Below are 18649 nucleotides of genomic sequence, written 5' to 3' on the forward strand. Positions count from 1 at the left end.
CAGACCGATGCCAATAGCAGCAGCATATAACATGGCAAGGACTGCTGGGTAGAGAACATTTCTGCATATAACTCGTATACACTCATCTTTCCACAGTGCCTATGAATGGTTTTCGATGACATGTTTGTTCCCAGGTATAGATATATATTTTAGATTTCTGCTCCTTTTGAAATACTGCAATTGCCTAGGAATAACCAGCAGGTCAATGACACGGTTCTGCACTGTTTATATCGACAGCAGGACATCAGATGTCGCCAGAGCTCAAGCAGATCCATTTCAGCTTGCTGCAGGCTTGGCACTCTCCAATAAATTTTGTCTAAAAGGTCATCAGCTGTAGCAAGGAACACGGTGTAACACTTTCATAAAAGCCACACCATGCTATCAAAGACTATTACACAGTTTCCTGGGAAATGATCAACACGGCAATCTTTACAGCTAGAGAAGAAAAGTCAATGGGAGCTGGTTTGCTGGAGTTTGTATAATAGGGGACTTAAGTCTTAGCTAAGCTTTTCTGGACAATGTAAAAGAGAAATTGTTTTCAGAAAGCATCACTTTTCTTTTGATTAGTGAATGCTTTCTGGTTATGCCTTTTAACAGGAGATATTTTTTTCCCAGGTAGAAGCAAGCACCTGCTGGTTCTGGAAGGTTACACTGGAATTTCAACTTTTGGTTTTGTAAATAATTTTGTTTGCTTGTGAAAAAACCAGAATATAAACCTCTGATATTGCCCTGTAGCTCAGTGAAAGTGAAATCAGTAGTCTGTGCTTTCAGAAGTGGATGAAATGTGTGTTGTGGCCTTCTACTTAATTAACATCATCCCTTCTGTATATATTTGAAGCAGACTCCCAGATGCTATTTTGGACTATAATTATAATCATCCTTGCATATTGACTGTACTCACTGGGGCCAATGGAATTAGTTAAAAAGACAAAAGGAGTAAATTATGGTTAAATACTGATCTGATTTAAAATATTCAGGTGACAGTGTCTCTGCAAAATATTCCTATAACTGCAAACTAAGTTGAAATGTTGCAGGACTGCAAGATCACAGGGTGAACAGAAACCATTTTCCTATCCTAATTTGAATCCAATTAATTTAAAGCCCTTGGTTTGTCAAAAAGCAAAAAAAATCACATCTCACTTACAAATAAGGTATTTTATTTTCTTCAACTGAATGTATGCACTATCACAATCTCTTACTTAATTTTTACTAAAATATTTCAAATGAAGTTTTACACACTTATCAAAAAATCTGCTTACATTTTCTCTCCTCCCCACCCGCCCCATCCCAACTTCACAAAAGCAAAGTGATTCAAAGGTATAAACGTGTGTGCTAAGATCTAAAGACATTGCTTATATATACATGAGCAGAGGTACTAATTTATTCCAGTTCTTTTAGTCAGTCATATACAGAAAATATAGCGGGGCTGTAAGATCACAGGTTGAGCAGAAATCATAATTTCATACTGATTTCCAAAAGCAGCACAAATTTTCCCCACTTTATGAAAAATATACAATTTTATCACTTTACAGTCATGCACTTTGAAAAAGATCAGTAGTACTTCTCCCACCTTGTTTCTAAAAAGGTAAAAGGTCACTTTAAAACACTGATTTATCGCTATCATTTGACTAAAAAAAAATGTGCCGTTCTGAAACAAGGTTGTGCTCTTCCTCACAAAGGTACAGGGAGCCAGCCCACTTGGAATTTGCCATTTCACAATTTTCTTCCGACTTGCAAATGTTAAAACGTTACCCATTTCTTTCAAAAGAAAGGAGGGTAGAGGATGGAAAACCATGAATTTTGTTCGGACATTTTAGAGCAGTTGCAACTCAAAACCGAATGCTCACAAATTTCTGGGGTATAAAAATTTGGTCCCAGCTTTCTGAAGCAGGTTGTAGCTTTGAACTATCATTTTTTTAAAATGGCCATCATTTGTAGCAGGGGTGTGGCTGTCCCTTCAGCTGAAGAGCAAGATTTACACCCCAAAATACACACTTTAGAGCACAGTGTGCAATGTTTATTTTTGCTGCACCCAAGTCATACTGCCAAGTCGTTGAGTGACATTTCCCACCCGTTTCCCGATCCCCAAGGAAGACACTGGCTTTAGCTCAGGTTGAGCTAAATACAAAGCAGCAATTAACAAAACAAAATTACATATAGCATTACATCTGTAACCTCTACAATGCATATCTTGCATTTGAGTGTACCTTATGCTTTCATCTATGAAAACATAGACTATCTTTTTGTTGCAAAGAAAAAAAGAACCCATATATTAAAAGTACTCGGGAGCAGGGGGAATTATTTGCTTGAATAGGGCTAATTATAATAATATGGTTTGTGCAATATCCACTATAGCGAGTTTACTAAGTCCTGGATGTCTTCTCATTTTCAGATTGCTTGGGGGTGAAGGTAGCGCTCATGGCATTTGTTGGTTTCATGGCCAACACTTCATCCCTGTTGTGTTTTTAAAGTTTGAATTTTACCCAATGAAATAAAATGCAATGCAAGTAAGTGTTTTCCTTTGGCTTGCCAGCTCCCCTGTCATTCAACAAGCTGAAAGAAAAATCCAGCCCACCCAAACATCTGGAGTGGGATCCATAAGGGCCTGAACTATACACCAAAACACTACTCATCAAATTTGCAGATGACACCAAACTGGGAGGGGTAGCTAATGCCACAGAAGACAGAATCAGAATTCGAAATGACCTTAACAGTTTGGAGAACTAGGCGCAAGCTACAAAATGTTATTTCCATAGGGATAAATGTAAGGTTCTGGACTTAGGCAAGAAGAAGAAGAAGAAGAAGAAGAAGAAGAAGAAGAAGAAGAAGAAGAAGAGTTTGGATTTGATATCCCGCTTTATCGCTATCCGAAGGAGTATCAAAGCGGCTAACATTCTCCTTTCCCTTCCTCCCCCACAACAGACACTCTGTAAGGTGAGTGAGGCTGAGAGACTTCAGAGAAGTGTGACTAGCCCAAGGTCACCCAGCAGCTGCATGTGGAGGAGCGGGGAAGCAAACCCGGTTCACCAGATTACGAGTCTACCACTCTTAACCACTACACCACACTGGAAGAACCAGAAGCAAAAATATAAGATGGGCAACCCCTGGCTTACTAGCAGTACATGTGAAAAGGATCTAGAGGTCCTTGTGGACCACAAGCTGAACATGAGTCAACAGTGTGATGCAGCAGAAGCAAAAAAATCTAATGCTATTCTAAGCTGCATCAACAGAAGTATAGTGTCCGGATCAAGGGAAGTAATAATACCACTCTATTATGCCTTGGTCAGACTACACTTGGAATCCTGTGTCCAGTTCTGGGCACCACAATTTAAGAAGGATGTTACAGGGGGAACATGTGCAAGAGGAGGGCAACCAAGATGATCAAGTGTATGGAAACTAAGTCTTTATGCAGAGCGCTTGAAGGAGCTGGGTATGTTTAGCCTGGAAAAGAGGAGACTGAGACCACATCAGGACACTTTCCTTTCTCATTCGCATTTTATGCATCCACCTCAGCCATTTTCTGTGTACATGCGGGGGATCTCAACTGTCAGATCTCAGCTGACCTGGGCATCCCTGAGCCTCCTGTCCATTCTAAGCAATACAGATTCCCTAACTGCTCCACCTGTACTGTCCATACATGCTTGCACACCTGAGCTTCTCACATTCGCCATTTTCACTCAAAAGCCATCAGTGGTTTCATTCCCAGCAGGGGGACCAATTTGCTCTCTTGGACTTTGGCTCACATGAGAAATGGGTTCCCGAAAGGCTGAACTACAACTGACCTGAAAATGGTTTGGGTCAGTTGGGGCCTATTTAAATGGATGAGTTGGATTTTACAGGTATGGAGAGGGCACATGGCCATAAATATTTCTGCTATTGCAAGTTTTCATTAAGTGAATGTTCACCTGAGTAGGTTAAGGGCTTTTTGGGAGAGAGTGCCTAGAAAAAAGCCTTGGGTGCCAATCCTCATTCCTCTTACTTGAATAATAAAAGGGGGGGGGGGAGAACAACAGGGAGATTATCACTGTTATATCTGCCTGCGGTGAGAAGAGAAGAAGAAGAAGAAGAAGAAGAAGAAGAAGAAGAAGAAGAAGAAGAAGAAGAAGAAGAAGAGTTTGGATTTGATATCCCGCCTTTCACTCCCTTTAAGGAGTCTCAAAGCGGCTAACATTCTCCTTTCCCTTCCTCCCCCACAACAAACACTCTGTGAGGTGAGTGGGACTGAGAGACTTCAGAGAAGTGTGACAGGCCCAAGGTCACCCAGCAGCTGCATGTGGAGGAGCGGAGACGCAAACCCGGTTCCCCAGATTACGAGACTACCGCTCTTAACCACTACACCAGGAGGGAGGGAGGCTGTGTTGTGAGCTCAAGGCCCCACCTGATCTCTCCTTCGGATAATTCCCAGGGGTGCTGCTAGGTGACCTGTTTATTGAGTATTCATTCACCCTGACTTGTCAACACTGGCATTTATTCTGATTTGTTTCTGGGGAGGTTAGATAATGATGCTTCAAAACGAGTGTTTTTCCACACTGTCCAGAGCATGTCCCCATCACATTCCTTACTGCAATCAGCACCATCTTTTGAGGAAGTGAGTTTGTTTGATGCACAAGACCTCACCATCTTGCACGACCTGAATTTGCTGGTTTGCAACTGAATCCCAGCAACTGTCTGGATGCCCCAGGTCATAAACAACATCCAAATAGGCCCAGTACCTGGGTATGGGAAGGATGTGCAAAGCCAAGAAAGGCTGGAACATATTCAAGTGGAAATGCAAATGGAGAGGTATACTGGGAAGACTTTGACTCAAATCTTTTCAGTTTATCTGTTGGTTGCAGATCTATGCGGGTCCTCAATAAGAACAAACCCTGAATAGTGGCATCCAAGAGAAGCAGGCCCGAAAAACAGAAAGATCTAGCAGCACAATAGCCAAAATTCTTTCTGAGACCAGACTGCAACGGCTGAAGGTTTGGCAACTTCAGGGTAATGGAAAAACGCAAATATCTGAAGAGTGAGCATTAGCCTCCCAAACCTCCCTTTCTGATGGTTATTTTACACAAGTGGAATTTCAAAGAAGACTAGTGAGTTGTTATGCTTTCTTGGGGAGAGCCAACACCATGCCATTGGCACTACAACTCCCAACAGCCTTAGCCAATGAGTGTTCAGGGTGATCGGCGTTGTATTCTAGCAATGTGTGAAGCTCACTCTGCTGGCTCTGCCTGCGCTATACAATTTGAGAAGATGTACCAAGAAATGCGATGAAACAGGGAGAAAGCGATCAAAGTCTTTGGCAGGTTACAAAAGAGCTGCATTGTCATAATAGAATACCGGCGGCCCCTCCACCTTATACGCAGCAATTCAAAGAGACACTTGATGCGGGTGAGTGGCTGAACCGCGGAGGCAGCACTTCTGAAAGGCAGAGTTTTCTTTGTGCGACAAAACGGCTGCTCCTCCGCTTACATTTTTAGATAACACCATTCTGCGCATTATTTCAGTGAGAAGAAAGAAAGAAAGAAAGAAAGAAAGAAAGAAAGAAAGAAAGCCACTCTTTGCAATGTCATGCCAAGGCTGAAATAAATATTTAAAAAATGGAGAGAAGGGGTGGCATTTTCTTTTCAGTTCTGTAAAGCATAGGCAAGAGGGGACACTGAAGAACTGCTTCACACATAATCTTTTTTCTTTCTTTCTGGCATGGAGCTAACGTCTGGATAAGCAAAAGCAACAACAGAGACAGAAGCGTGTCCACTACAGGGTGAGGCAAAGGTAGGCAAGGCAACTGTACCTTTCACTGTCGGATGCAGAGTTGCATGAAAGAGGGAGTTTAGGCAGGTGAGAATGGGATGCTGCCCTTACACTGAGGATTCTAGTTCAGTACTTTCTCCACGGCCTAGCAGTGGTTTGCGGGGTTGCAGGCAGGGGGCGCAACTTACTGAACGAGTCTCTTCCATGCAACTACAGTGGTGCCCCGCAAGACGAATGCCTCGCAAGACGGAAAACCCGCTAGACGAAAGGGTTTTCCGTTTTGGAGGTGCTTCGCAAAACGAATTTGCTATGGGCTTGCTTCGCAAGACGAAAATGTCTTGCAATTCCTGGGGTTTTTTCCCCCCTCCCCCCCTTTTTCCCAAGCCCTTAAGCCGCTTAACAGCTGTTCGCTAAGCCGCTTAACAGCTGATCGCTAAGCAGTTTAACAGGCTTAAGGGATTAGCGGATTAGCTGCTAAAAGGCTATTAACAGCTGATCTAAGCCGCTTATCAGCTGATCTAAGCCGCTAATCTAAGCGGCTTTAGCGGCTTTAGCGGCTGATCTAAGCGGTTTAGCGGCTATTAAAGGCTTAAGGGATTAGCGGATTAGCTGCTAAAAGGCTATTAGCGGCTATTAAAGGCTTAAGGGATTAGCGGATTAGCTGCTAAAAGGCTATTAACAGCTGATCTAAGCCGCTTATCAGCTGATCTAAGCCGCTAATAGCCTTTTAGCAGCTAATCCGCTAATCCCTTAAGCCTTTAATAGCCGCTAATAGCCTTTTAGCAGCTAATCCGCTAATCCCTTAAGCCTTTAATAGCCGCTAAACCGCTAATAGCGCTAATAGCGCTAATCCGCTAATGGGCTTGCTTCGCAAGACAAAAAAACCCGCAAGACGAAGAGACTCGCGGAACGGATTCTTTTTCGTCTTGCGAGGCACCACTGTATTAGGAGCCTGCTCAATGCCAGCGCCCTTGGGTAAAATGCTGTTAGTGGCGCTCCATCTCTAAGCGGGCTCGCCTCCTCTTTCTTCCCGCCACTCTTGCCAATTCACCTTCCTCTCCCTTGGAAGCAAATCAGCACCACTGCACACATAGAGAGAAAGGCGTGTAAATCAGGGATCAGCAAACTTTTTCAGCAGGGGGCCAGTCCCACCTTGTGGAGGGCTGGACTATATTTGGGGGGGGGGGTGAATGAATTCCTATGCCCCACAAATAACCCAGAGATGCATTTTAAATAAAAGCACACATTCTACTCATGTAAAAACACGCTGGTTCCCAGACTGTCCGCGGGCCGGATTTAGAAGGCGTTTGGGCTGGATCTGTCGCCCAGGCCTTAGTTTGCCTACCCATGGTGTAAATGTTAGGGTCCTTTCCTCCTCGCTCACTCAGAAACCGCTGGGGAACAGGCAGCAAGAAGGCCACAAGACCCCCAAGAATTGGCAGTGGGACCTTGGCTAGGGTGTGGGCCTCGGCCAATTGGTCATTGATTGTGACCCTTGACCCCAGACCTGAGCCTGGTCCTCCTGAGCACTTGATCACTCTAGCCTACCATACGCCGTATGTCAACGTTGCATTAAGTGCCTGCTATTATTGCTTGGAAGCTGCAGCATTTCCGCTGCAGCAGCATGAAAAAATGTAAGTTTATGCAAGTGGGGGTCTCCTTCGCATGAGTGCCTCGCCCAGAAGCTGCTATGCAAGAGAGATAGGAGACATCAGGCTTATTGGGGCTCTTTTGCTTTCTGCAATATCTATCTGATGCAAAACAGATAACAGTGAGAATATAAGAACGTGGTGCCTCCAAGCATGCTCTGAGCCTAGGAATCTGTTCTCAGCACCAGAACTGAACGGAGCTTACAGAAAAAAACCCATTCGAAAGCTTTCTTTGTGTCAGGCAGCCTAAGTAAGGTGCTGTTGCTACTGTTGAAACAATGGGCGGTCAAGAGCCCCTGCAAATCGGCCAGAGATCAGACCCCAGCAGATCTACCTTCTGCCCATTCCTGATCTAAAGCAGCCACCATGACTTGCGGGATTTGGGAACTTCAGCCTGGGGTGGGACATGTGACCTAGCAACATGAAGGCAGTCACAATGTCTTCAGCTGTGCAGGCCGGGGATTGCTTCTCAAAACGCTCATTTTAATACCAACCAAAGATCTCTAGAAAAGCTTATCACTCTCAGCAGGTAATTGCCAAAACAATAAGGCTACAGAGAAATCACAGAGCTACTTTTGGTGTTGTGGATTCCATGTTAATTTCTAAAACAACGCAGCTGGGGTTGTAGCTCCGTGAACAGGGGAAAGTAAGAAACGGCGGGAGCTTTTGGACGACCTGTTTTATTGCGCATTTGTCCTGATTTGTTTGCATGGTGGTGTTGCACCAAAAAAGTGCACTTTCCAATGCATTTCTCCATCACTTTCCTTATGGCAAACAGCCCAATCTTTTTTGGGGGGAGGCGGGGGAATGAAGCAGTTGTGTGGTGCACGACCTCCCAATCAACTCCCCGGGGCGCAACCAAAATTTGCGATCGCAAAATGGCAACGGACTGGAAACTGTCCAGGCGAGGAAGGTCCCTTGCTTTTGGGTTCAGGTATCTCTACATATGACCGTACAACAAAGCAGGTTGTCACTACAATACAAATGACACAAATCGGCCATTGGAGGATAGTTATTAACCCATTTAACATTGTCCTGGATCAGCGCAGCCTGCGGGCAAAGCCTTCCAAGCTGCCTTATTTACACTATAAACAGTTACAGAAAGATGGGAGCGAGTAGGAAAAGATAACCCTGGCAGCTAGATGCAGAGATGTCCCTGTTGCTCTTCCTCTTTCCTCTCCCAGCCTTGCTGCGTGAGGTGCTTATAACGGGCCTTTGAACTGGTTTCCGGAAAGATGTTGCCTGATGGACGGTTTGGAGCTTGCTGCATCCCCCAGTTTCCGCCAGACGACCTAAGAGCAAAAGGAAAGAGAGGGTGCTTATTACCATTTATTTTATCTGCATTTGTACAGAGTTTTCTATCCCACCCTTCTAGTGCCTATATGTGCTACTCAGGGCGGCCTACAACAGTTTTAAGACTTCATTGTCCTAAGATACGATAGGCTGCTAAGCGCTTTCAGTTCTGAGGAATTCCTGGCCCCAGCTGGGTTTGCGAGATTCCTCTCTGATTCACTAGGTGGCACCCAGATCCCGAGATAACATTGGCTGACAGGTTTAAAATGCTGATCTTGTTAAAGTCTCCCGAAATTAGAACTAGAGAGGGGGAGATGCCTTAGGTAATGGTATCAACCCAGCAAATTAGGCTCAGAAGTTGAGTTCAGAGCTAGGTCAGTTGCTGGCAAGCTTGCAAGAGTCATGTTCCCTTCATCAAGCATTGCTTCCAAAGTGGAGCAAGTTGTGTGCCCTTCAGACACAAAGTTGCCTTGCATTAGAAATTCAAAAATGCTTAGAGCAGCCATCTCCAACTGAGCGCCCTCCAGCTGTTTTGGACTAGAGCCTATTGGTTCTTAATGTTTGATGCTTTACTGTGGTTTCACAATTTTTTGGAAGTCACCCGGAGTGGCTGGGGCAACCCAGTCAGATGGGTGGTATACAAATAACAAATTATTATTATTATTATTATTATTATTAGCCACGCCTGCTCCCAGGCAAGAGCCATAGCTCTGCCCCAGCAAAATTATGCGTCTTGGACAATTTCCTTAAGACACCTTCCTTTTCTGAAGCAACCGAGCGAAAGAGAGGGCTGCTTTACGAAGGGCTCAGATCACTCAGCCCTTTAAAAATCCCTGGTCTCCAGAAAGCTCGCCAGCCAAACCAGGCTCTTGGGCCAGGTCTGTTTGGCAAGGTCTGTTTGGGGAGTCCATTTCAAAAGACCAGGAAGTGTCGGCAGCATTCCTGAGAAGATTTCCTCGTTTGTCGTAATATCTCAGGCTGTGCAAACATCATTATTTTGTTTTAAAAAGAGAAGCTAAAAGGGATAGCCTCTTGAGGTGCAGCCCTCACATCCCTGCACCAAAAGCGAGCTTTTTCTAAAGACAGATTATAGATTTCATTGTCGAGCAACAGAGCACATTCCGCAGTGCTTCACATCCCAGAGGGGGGATTAGTTGATGGCACTTGCAATGGCGAGATGGTTTGTGGGAAACCACCCAGGTCTAAGGTTCACAGCGGTTTTCCAGGGACGTATCCTGGAACGCTTTTTCACTCTTTGTGTGTGGGAAAAACCACGATGCCTTTCCCGTGCAACGGAGTGCGCTTAAAGAAACAGGGCTTCTTTTGTCATTGGTGCTTATGGCTTCGTGCCATGTGGCAACCCACAAGCCCAGGGTGTTCACATCATACAAAGATTAGCGGTTTCCACCTACTGAAAGCTTCTAAATTGGACCAGATCCCACTGGGGAGTATGAGCTTTCAACCATAACTGTTACCCTAGGTGGCCCCACAAGCGGTGTAATGCTCCAAAGTTTTGTTTATGTTTTGTTTTTAGGGGAACAGACCTGAAATAGTCAAAACGAGTGGATGCGAACCAGAGAATTTCAAGGCGGAGGTTAAATCCTACCCACTCTTATCGAGAGATCACTGGCACAGGACTGGGCTGCAGGGCTGCAGTCCTATACACAGTTAACTAAAGGTAAGCCCCAGTTGAGGTTCCCAAGAATATCTATATCTATCTATCTATATCTATCATCTATCTATCTATCTATCTATCATCTATCTATCATCTATATTTATCATCTATCTATCTATCATCTATATCTATCATCTATCTATCTATCTATCTATCTATCTATCTATCTATCTATATCAATCTATCTATCATCTATCTATCATCTATCTATCATCTATCTATCTATCTATCTATCATCTATCTATCTACCTATCATCTATCTATCATCTATCTATCTATCATCTATCTATCATCTATCTATCTATCTATCTATCTATCTATCTATCTATCTATCTATCATCTATCTATCTATCTAAACATGCACTGGGTCAGTCTGAAACTGAAGATCCAGGGAGACTTGCAAAAGAAGAAAGAAGGGGAAGTAAAAGATGACCACAGTTTTTGACTTTCAAAAGCAATTTGTTATGCACAACCTTCAAGAGTAGCCTTTCCCAGCCTTGGGTCCTCATATCCTATTGGATTACAACACCCATCATCCATAACCAGCAGGGGCAGCGGTCAGAAATAATGGGAGTGGTTGTTGATATCCATCTGTCTCAGGAGACAATGGAGAAGTGCATTTATTGAGGGTGAAGTCAAGAGTTACAGCGCCCACTGTGGCTGCAGAGACTGATACGGGAGAGACATGTTTCATTGCAGCTGTGGCAGTTGAAGGCATCCGGTTGTGTTGCTGCAGATGCACCACGGCGTTTCTTCTCTCTGTGCTCCTCCCAGTGCCCATTCCTCCTCTGGTCACTGTTATGGAAGCACAACCTGTCTGCCTCCAGGCACTGGAGAGAGGAGTGCCAGAATGCTGGGAACATGGGCTTGGGAGAGCACGTCTTTCTTTGAGACTCCCAATAACATCAGGGAACCCAAGGTTGAGAAAGGCTGCTCTAGAGTACTAAGACACTCTCTGGATTATAGTCCAATAAGACACACAGGCCCTGATCCATTCTGGCTATGGGGGATCCAGATTCATGAATGGAATTTCCCCCACCCACATTTTTCAGTGAAGGAAGCCAAACCCCAACCATAACTCAACACACAAAATACACCAGTCCATATATCCATATATATGTGAGGGTCTAAGTCAGCCCCAACCTGCTTCCTTTCAGATGTTTTTGGATTACAACTCTCATGTAACCGTATATAGGATTGTAGATTTGACTGATTTAATAACAGTTCCCATTCACAGGAAGCCTTAAGAACTGTGGTTTTGGGATCAGATAAGGAAAAAGATCTTCAATAGATGATTCTCATTGCCATGTTGAACTATAATGACCATGACTGGGAGGATGGAAGGAGCCATGATGGCCACATTTCTGTAAAACTGCAGTAAGCCTCTGCAACCTTACACCCACAAGCATTCTGAGTGTGTGAACGTTTTGGCTGACAGTATTCGTAACCCAATTTCTCTGCAGGTTGCAAAGACAACAAGCGACTAAGCCTGCACACACAGAACAAGATATTGGACAGCATTTAACACCACAGTTGGAAGTGAAAAACTGAAATGGGAAAGACTGTGAAAATGGGTTCATTACATTGCACATTTCACGAACAATTGCTTTCTCCTTTTCACTCAGGTCTTCTTCATAGTTTTCTTGAATTTGCCTGTCCAAATTCTCATGGACTTCAAGGACCTACAAACACAATGGACATGAAATTGTAAAATGATGTCACACAGTGATAGACCCTAAGGTACCCCTAAGTGGAATGACCACTCCATCCTCATGATGTCTGCCACGTTGGGAGGGCAAACAGGGCAAAATCTCAACACACGCATAGGAGAGTGGAAAGTCTAATTGCCAGTAAAACATATGGAGCTTGAGATAAGTGTTCCATCTGCATACATCACTGAGCTGGAAATGAATGGTTAGCACTAGGGGGATTCCAGGAGGGGAAAAGAACATGTGATCTACTTTCAACATATGCATACACACTTTTTGCAAATGGTCACTGGATGCTGCCCATACTGCCATTGAATTGTGCAGTTCCTGGCACAAAAGAGAATTAGGTGCAAGGTAACTAAGCTGGAAAAAGCTGTGGCCTGATTCAGATCTCCTGCCCCCAAATTGTGCCAACATATGGTAAAGAGACAAACTTCTGCCATCATGGTTAGGTACAGAAGACAGTAAAGGAAGAGTGGTCCATAAGTGGTTAAGGAAGGACTGGAGCTTCAGTGGTAGATACTATGCATGCAAAAGGTTCCAGGTTCAATCCCTGACTTCTCCAGGGAAAGATTCCCGCTCTAAACCTGAGCCAGTCAGTTGGACAATGCTGAGCTACAAAGATGGACAGTGCGGCTCCGCATGAAGAAGAGTGGCCACTTATGCATCACCTGCCAAAGAGCAGACAAAAGAGTACAATCGTACCTCAGATCCCAAACGCCTTGCGAGTCGAACGTTTTGACTCCCGAACGTCACCAACTCGGAAGTGAGTGTTCCGGTTTGCAAACGTTCTTTGGAACCTGAATGTCTATCGCAGCTTGCAATTGACTGCAGGAGCTTCCTGCAGCCAATCGGAAGCCGCGCCTTGGTTTCCGAACTTTTCGGAAGTCGAACGCACTTCCGGAACGGATTCCATTCGACCTCCGAGGTACGACTGTATACAGATTTGCAGAAGGTGATGCTGATTAAAGTGTACAGACACAAACGGATAACTCATTACTATACTTTAAGCAGAAATAGATCTCACCGCTATGGGGAAGACCAGGTGACTGTGTGTACCTGCTCAGTCTGCTTTCCAGGTATGGATATGGGCAACTTCAAGGCCCCTGCTCTCCCTTCTTGGAGTTCTTTATCTTTAATATATAGAAAGCCTGGAGTGGACAGAGGACTCCTTCTAATAGAGGACGGTCCTCTGTAAAGCAAGAGGCACATGACCACCCTATGCCTCATTCATGTCTAGCTGTCAGGGACTGGCTGGACCCTGAGGAGTGGTGGTTGGATGCATGGGCACTGGGAGAAGGTGGGCTGGAGACTGACTGGGAAGAAGGGGTGCGTGGTAGCCTGTAGCAGCCAGGAGACGAGAGTCGGAGGCAGGAGAAGCTGCAGGATTGGAGAGTCAAGAGCAGGTACAAGAGGGAGGGAGGGAAAGGTCAGGCTGGTGTAGACTCTGGGGCTGCCACACCTCTCCTCCTGCCCCCACCTCTCCTGCTCCACTGTCTCCCAGAACCAGAAGAGGACTGAAGCAAGTTGCACACAGACGTCGTCTCTGCCTGCTCAGGTGGGGGAGATACATAAGCTGTATCTGTTGCCGCAACTGCCTCATTGGGTACACACCTGAGAGACGCAAGACTTTTCCTAACTTGCAAATGTGCTTTTGACAAGAAAGAGTTAATTCCTCACTCTGGACATTCCTGACAGTGCTGTGACACGAGCATAATAATCACCCACATCGTAATTCCGATTGAAGAATCAAGCTTCCACTTCCCCAACTCGATGACAGAATTATGGTTAACACCACAATGAATGTGGATTGTTTCGATTCAGATGAACACAACACTCTGTAAAAACCAGGCACAAATGCTCTGTTCAGCTTTCTAGCGGGTGGCACTGCGCTTTGCACACTGACCGCTTTGAACTGGACCAATGCTTCCCTTTCCTGCCGTGCCTCGGAAGTCTCAGTTACAAAAATAGGTCATTCTCTTAGGGCCCTTAACCTACTTTGGAAATTGCATTATCCACTAGCTTAACCGACATATTTTGAACCAATGGCAATTTTGCATGACTGTACGGTTTCGCTTAAATTAATTCAATCCGTTGGCTCCTCTCTTTTTTGCAAGGGGGCGCAGGAACACCAGAGGAAGCAAGCAAGCAAGCGGCATTTACAAGCTTGCAAATAAAAATAGATCTCTAATGAATAGGAAGGAATTAATTATTGATCAAGCTGGATGCAGGCTGCGAAACCAACTCGTTGGTCTGGGCACGCCTGTGATACACATCAGCCTGGATAATCAAATCCCAGCCCCAGAAATATCATGCCGGTAGCTGAATGAATGCACACGGCCACATGTATGTACGCCAGGCTGAGACTCTCCAGTAGGTTTTATTGCCTGCATGAAACCCTCCAGTAACCTAACCGTATATTGCATCCTCATATTGCTTCCCCCAGTGTAAAATGTTGACTACAGGGATTTGTGGCAAGGGGGAAAAACCTCATATCTGCTAGCTTTGTATTGCATGAAGATGCATGCATGCAGGAAACTGCTCCTGTTGAACTTATTCCCAGCAATATTATTATTAATGGGTTTTATAAGCTGTTTGATAATCCCCCCCACCCAGAGGTGAACAAATCCAAATCATACAGATGTAGGAAAACACAAAGCCGCTGGCAGGATGAAAAGGTTGCAACACTCAGTGAGCAATTTTCCTCTATGACCCTGCCCTGTGCCTTCGACAGAAGCCTGACAAACAGAAATTAAGGTGAAGCTTATCAAGACCTGCGAAGGAAACAATGGAAAACAACTCATCTGCTCAATTTCTGCATCTCGGGCTGCTAGTGGCAGAGGAGCAGGACCGTGAATATAAGGTGGCAACCCTTGGAAAGGGGTGTCCTACTGCAGCTGCGCTTTAGGGGATCTGGGCCTCCCAACAGCTGCGCCACTGGAAGATGCTCGGCAGTTTTCTCTGTCAATGCGCCCTGATGAAATGCAGCGTTCGTAGTCTGTTCTGTTAAAAATAGATTTCTGGACCCAGAAATACAAGCTGATTCTGCCAGCTGAGCAAGCTTTCTCTCTCCCCACCCCCTTTCCTTGGTATCTATGCACAGCATCGCAACCTGGAAGATTATCTAAGTGCCCTCGGGTCTGGTACATTAAGAGTGCTTTGCGCAGCACTGAAACTCGTGGATAATGAAAACAATGGTCTCCGGGGGACGATACAGATACAGCGATGTGACATTTAGCCTGTGTGTACGTGGCTATGGCGAGGTGGAGGATTTGGTTTGCGATCACTTTTGTTGCGTTCAGCATAGAAAAGAGGCTTCTGACTCTCCTCTTTCCCAGAATTCCTCACGGCAGCACTAGAGGTTTCCATTTCCTGTGGGGAACACCAGTGTCAACACTGGTCTAAGGAACATGGGGTCCAGTCAGAGAAGCTTTGGCTATTTCCTATCGGATGTTGTCATGCTCCTGCTGCTGCCATCATGTGTGTGAACTCTTAACAGACAAAAGAAAGTACTTCTTCACACGAGACAGAGGTAATCTGGGGAATTTGCTGCCCCAAGATGTAGCAATGGCTTTAAAATGTAGCACTGGACTACTGCAATGTGCTTTATGTGGGGCTACCTTTGAAGGTGACCCGGAAACTACAACTAATGCGGCAGCTAGACTGGTGACTGGGAGCGGCTGCCGACACCATATAACACCAGTCCTGAGAGATCAACATTGGCTCCCAGTACGTTTCCGAGCACAATTCAAAGTGTTGGTGCTGACCTTTAAAGCCCTAAACGGCCTCGGTCCAGTATATGTGAAGGAGCGTCTCCACCTCCATTGTTCTGCCCGGACAGAGGTCCAGCTCCGAGGGCCTTCTGGCGGTTCCCTCCCTGTGAGAAGCGAAGTTACAGGGAACCAAGCAGAGGGCCTTCTTGGGAGTGGCACCCACCCTGTGGAATGCCCTCTCATCAGATGTCAAGGAAATAAACAACTATCTGACTTTTAGAAGACATCTGAAGACAGCCCTGTTTAGGGAAGTTTTTAATGTCTAATGTTTTATAGCTTTATTATTACAGTCATACCTCGAGTTGCATTTGCTTCACGGTGCGTTTTTTCTGGTTACGAACGCGGCAAACCCGGAAGTGTTTACTTCCGGGTTAGCCGCTTCATGCATGCGCAGGAGTGATCTGTGCGCTTCGCGCATGCGCAGGAGTGATCTGTGTGCTTCGCGCATGCGCAGGAGTGATCTGTGTGCTTCGCGCATGCGCAGGAGCACTCTATTGCGTCACACACACGCGCAGAAGCGGCACTTTACTTTTGGACTTTCAAAAGATGGTCAGACAAATTCATGGATGGCAACTAGCCTGCTGCCACAGGCTGTATGTTTCTCTCCTTCCTTGGAGGTGTCTAAGTAGAGGTTGGATGGCCATCTGCCATGGATGCTTTGGCTGAGACTCCTGCATTGGACTAGATGACCCTCCTGGTCCCGTCCAGCTCTAAGATTCTATGAATGCCAGTTGCTGGAAACCACAGATGGGGAGAGGGCTCTTGTGGCTCAGGTCCTGCTTATGGGCTTCTCATGGGCAACTGGTTGGCCACTGGGAGAACAGGGTGGCGGACTAGATGGGCTTTAGGCCTGATCTAGCAGAGCTCTTCGTATGCCAATAAAAAGAGCACTCCTGCTCTGCTATTTCTCAGCCCAGAGCCTCTGATTGCCCCTCCACATTGTCTTCCTCTCTTGAGCTGGAATGCAAAGCCCAGATGAATGCATGCAAAACACCCCACCCCTTACCTTCATAGCGTGCACCACGGCTTCAGGTTTCTGGTTTATGGAGACGTATCCCACGGCAGGAGATGCGGCAAGATCAGGAGCCATGCGGACAGGGCCCTGCAAAAGACAACAGAGCAAACACTTCTAAGTTCATATATATATATTCCAGCAAGAAACATCTGGTGCTGCCCAAGAATCCGAGGAAACCAACGCATGTTGTGATTTTTTATATAGTAAACCAACACATGTTGTGATTTTTTTAAACTACAGATTTTATATCATTTTAGGCTCTGACCTGATCCAAAGAACACCTGACCCAGCTCTGGATTAATGGGATGTGTGTGTCTAAGGTTTAATTATGCTTTATTTGGACTGCCATCTCGATTTGATGTGGTGCCTGGTGTCTAAAGGTAGATGATTATGACAGCAATATTATTATTATTATTATTATTATTATTATTATTATTATTATTATTATTATTATTATATTTATTTATTATACCCCACCCATCTGGCTGGATTTCCCGATATGTTCAGAGGCATCCTTCTCATGATTTCTTATTTATTTGCTTATTTAAGGATGTCATAGAATCATAGACTTGTGCAGTTGGAGGGGACCATGAGGGTGATATGTGGTCAAGTCTCATGCTCTACCAACGGAGTATGACTTGGGCAACAAGATCTTCAGAGGCGTCCAAATTGGTGCTGGTTGGAATCATCATACCTAATAAGGTGTTCTGTATGCTCCAAAGCTAAGCTTTTCAGAACACTGAAAGCACAAGGTTTCAATAGAACGGTGTACAAATTCTGTTAAGTACAATGGGACTTCGATAAAAGCTCAAGTCACTGTGAAAGAGCACTCCAAATTATTTGCCCATGTTATCCACACAGAAAATGGCAGGTCTAGCTGAAAGGAAACACATGGAGGTCTGCACTGATCATTGCAATGCACCCTAAATTATTATTAATTATAAAGAAGTGTGACTGTGAGAGACTTGGCTACAGATACCCTGAAGGGACCCTGCACTTCTGAATTTGTCACTAGAGTTATACCTCAGAAGTTGAACGGAATCTGCTACGGAAGTCCGTTCGACTTCCAAAACGTCGGGAACCAAGGTGTGGCTTCCGATTGGCTGCAGCCAATCGGAAGCCACGTCGGAAATTCGGGTTCCAAAGAAAGTTCGCAAACCAGAACACTCACTTCTGTGTTTGTGCCATAAGGGAGCCAAAACGTTCAACTCGCAAGGCGTTGGACTTCCGAGGTATGACTGTACATTACTGGAGGGGTGAGTTTCCTAGGCCCCATTGACTCCTCCTGAAGTGGCTTTTCCAGTACCAAAAGGATTGATCTACAATTAAATACAGTTTTACCTAACATGCACCTTGGTGGAATGAAATGTTTACTCAGAACATACCAGGAAAGTTTTCAACCCCGGAAACCAACTTAACCTTTGAAGTCACCCATAGCACTGGGTCGCTTTTAACTAGGAAGCAATATTCTGTCTGACACGGGCAGAGGGAGAGAATATTTGGCACCCCCTTCGCTGGCTGCATGGCAACATTCTCCAAAGAGCATCAAGTGCCCTTCAAGGAAGGTTGTGAAGGGAACCCAGGAGGTAAGTATATACACACAGCTGCAGCTAAAGGAGGGCTGGTTTTTTAAATAAATGGGCCATCAAGTTCTCTGATGTTTGGCGTTCTGTTGAAAAGTCAAAAAAAGTTCCTTTAATGTCAAGAAACCTGAGTACCCAACTAGTCCAATACTCACCTTCTGGTATGGGGGATCCCTTTTACGGTCTCTCCCAAGCAAGGTGAGGCACAATGTC

At 45.1% G+C, this 18649-nt stretch overlaps 1 protein-coding gene across 3 annotated transcripts in view; it reads right to left on the reverse strand.

Annotated features, from left to right (window-relative positions):
- Window positions 1-4476: 4476 nt before the first annotated feature.
- The window catches only part of CCDC85C (coiled-coil domain containing 85C), a 168826-nt gene continuing 154653 nt past the window's right edge, over window positions 4477-18649 (reverse strand). For 2 of the 3 annotated variants that reach the window (XM_083438784.1, XM_083438783.1), the window contains 4 exons: window positions 16845-16940; window positions 11940-12038; window positions 6680-8680; window positions 4477-5949 (listed from right to left, as the gene is read on the reverse strand). In XM_083438784.1, coding sequence (XP_083294910.1) covers window positions 8591-8680; window positions 11940-12038; window positions 16845-16940 — 285 coding nt within the window. In that variant the 3' untranslated portion in view covers window positions 4477-5949; window positions 6680-8590. The remainder of the gene's footprint in view (window positions 5950-6679; window positions 8681-11939; window positions 12039-16844; window positions 16941-18649) is intronic. The other variant, XM_083438785.1, reaches the window with a different exon arrangement.

The sequence above is a fragment of the Podarcis tiliguerta genome, assembly GCF_965153285.1.
Source record: "Podarcis tiliguerta genome assembly, chromosome: 1".
Taxonomy (NCBI): Eukaryota; Metazoa; Chordata; class Lepidosauria; order Squamata; family Lacertidae; genus Podarcis; species Podarcis tiliguerta.